The sequence below is a fragment of the Alnus glutinosa genome, chromosome 1 (genome assembly GCF_958979055.1).
Source record: "Alnus glutinosa chromosome 1, dhAlnGlut1.1, whole genome shotgun sequence".
Lineage (NCBI taxonomy): Eukaryota > Viridiplantae > Streptophyta > Magnoliopsida > Fagales > Betulaceae > Alnus > Alnus glutinosa.
The window spans coordinates 21,797,011-21,798,962 of record NC_084886.1 but is presented as its reverse complement, the minus strand read 5'-3'; the positions used below and the strand labels follow the sequence as shown (position 1 = coordinate 21,798,962).

The following is a 1,952-nucleotide window of genomic DNA, read 5'->3' as shown; positions in this document are numbered from 1 at the left end:
TAAGATCATGCTTAGCATCTTAACATTGAATAATAATTTTTGTAGCGGTAAGTCCTTCAAAGTTTGGAAAGGCTAGAAGTGGGAAGTTGTAACTATTTAGGGGCATTTTTGCTACTTGGTGACAAACTTGTGGGGCCCTTCGATCTATATGAACATAGACACGTGGTAATTAATTATACATATATGTCAATAATATATAAGAATAGTTAGCAGGTTTTTGTTTTGTATCCATTCTCCAACATATAAAATATGCCTCTAATGTTCGTAAGCAAATATAAACTTATATGAAGTAACGCAAGTGATTGAAAAGGATTCATTAAAATGAAGGTAGTAGTACGAGGCAAGTAAGCTACAAATCAGAGTACAAACACTAAAACGAGGACACAACGTGAACATAGGTCGTCACTGTTCCATGTATAGAACAGTGACTGCCAAGATAGGTAGCATATGTTGCAGCTCTTATTAATTTCTACATATATAAACATGCACTCAGTTCGCTGATGGAGGCTTGTGGGGTGGCTTGTGAGAGGGGCTTGGCGGCTTCTTTTCGGGCGCGGTTGGAGGCTTCAACTTTCGAGGTGTGGTGTGAGAGTCTTTGGCATCTTCCTTTGAAGGGTGTCCAGGATAATGATGATCATGGGGACTTTTGCCATCCAAACTTGGTGAATTTTGTTCAAGAGAAGACGACTCCAGTAGACGACGTCCAGGGTGATGATCGTGTGGTGGTTTGTCTGATCCCTTATTCTTGGGAGGCGGTTTGTGTTCAGGAAACGGCTTCTCTTCTTTGTCGAGTGAAGTCACTGAAGTTGGTGGCTTGTGTTTGGGAGGTGGCGGCTTTTCTGATCTCTTAGGAGGTTTACCATCTAAACTTGGTGAATTTTTTTCAACTAAAAGGTGTCCGGGGTGACCATCATGTGGTGGCTTGTGCTCTGGTGGAGGCTTCTCTCCCTTACCCTTCTGAGGTGGTTTGTCTTCAGGGAATGGCTTCTCTTCTTTGTCGAGTTGGGTTGGTGGCTTGTGTTTCAAGGGTGGCGGCTTTTCTGATCTCTTAGGAGGTTTACCATCCAAACTTGGTGAATTTTTTTCAACTAAAAGGCGTCCGGGGTGACCCTCATGCGGTGGCTTGTGCTCCGGTGGAGGCTTCTCTCCCTTACCCTTAAGAGGTGGTTTGTGTTCAGGAAATGGCTTGTCCCCATGATCAAGTGGGGTCGGAGGTTTGTGTTTAGGAGGAGAATGGGGCTTGTGAATTGGAGATTTGGGGTCATGTTTGGAAGGCTCATGGTGGTCAGCTAGTGAGGCAGTGCTGCAGAGAAGAACCACCCCAAGGAGCAACACTAGGCAGTATTTGGTAGTCATTTTTGGTCTCTTTGATGGTTGAAAACAACTACAACTCTTGGCCTTTTATAATGCAATATCAGAGCCTATTACGTCATGTCACATGTCATTACGCATATTGCAATTCTTTTTAAAGGGGTGTAGACACACTTCAAATTCCACGTTTGTGTTCTTCTTTAGTATTTTATATGTGTCGTGGGGTCCATTTGGGTCCCATTGAGTTCAAAAGTTTGACAATAAATCATAAATAACCAATATTTTGGCGATCTTCCGCTATGATTTCTTCTAATATTTGCATGATTTCTTCTAATATTTGCATGAAATCATCTTAGAAGAAGATATTAAAGTTAAAAGCTTAACTCTTCACTTTAATTTTTTAATTTTTAATTTTTTTAATTTTTAATTTTTAATTTTTTTTATATCCTAATTAGGCGTCTTTTTATATTAAGGTCGTTAATTCTTGACACGATTCGTGAACTTAACATAAAATTAAAATTTTAGAGTTGAAGAGTCAGACTCGTTTAATTAAATGGGTCGGGTTAATTAGGATTAACTTATATTGGTACACATGCTTCGACACGACTCAAACCCGATATACAATATAATTTCATGCAATT

The 1,952-nt window shown here is 39.9% G+C and overlaps 1 protein-coding gene across 1 annotated transcript; it reads right to left on the bottom strand.

Moving 5' to 3' along the window:
* Positions 1-299: 299 nt before the first annotated feature.
* LOC133876965 (early nodule-specific protein 2-like) lies at positions 300-1,379 on the bottom strand. Its single transcript, XM_062315188.1, has one exon. It carries the CDS (start codon positions 1,354-1,356, stop codon positions 490-492), a length of 867 nt encoding a protein of 288 aa, XP_062171172.1. The 5' UTR covers positions 1,357-1,379; the 3' UTR covers positions 300-489.
* Between the last annotated feature and the right edge of the window lie 573 nt (positions 1,380-1,952).

What these genes read in the sequence shown, in the direction of transcription:
- LOC133876965 (XM_062315188.1), bottom strand. Translation starts at nt 1,356, where the DNA reads ATGACTACCAAATACTGCCTAGTGTTGCTCCTTGGGGTGGTTCTTCTC.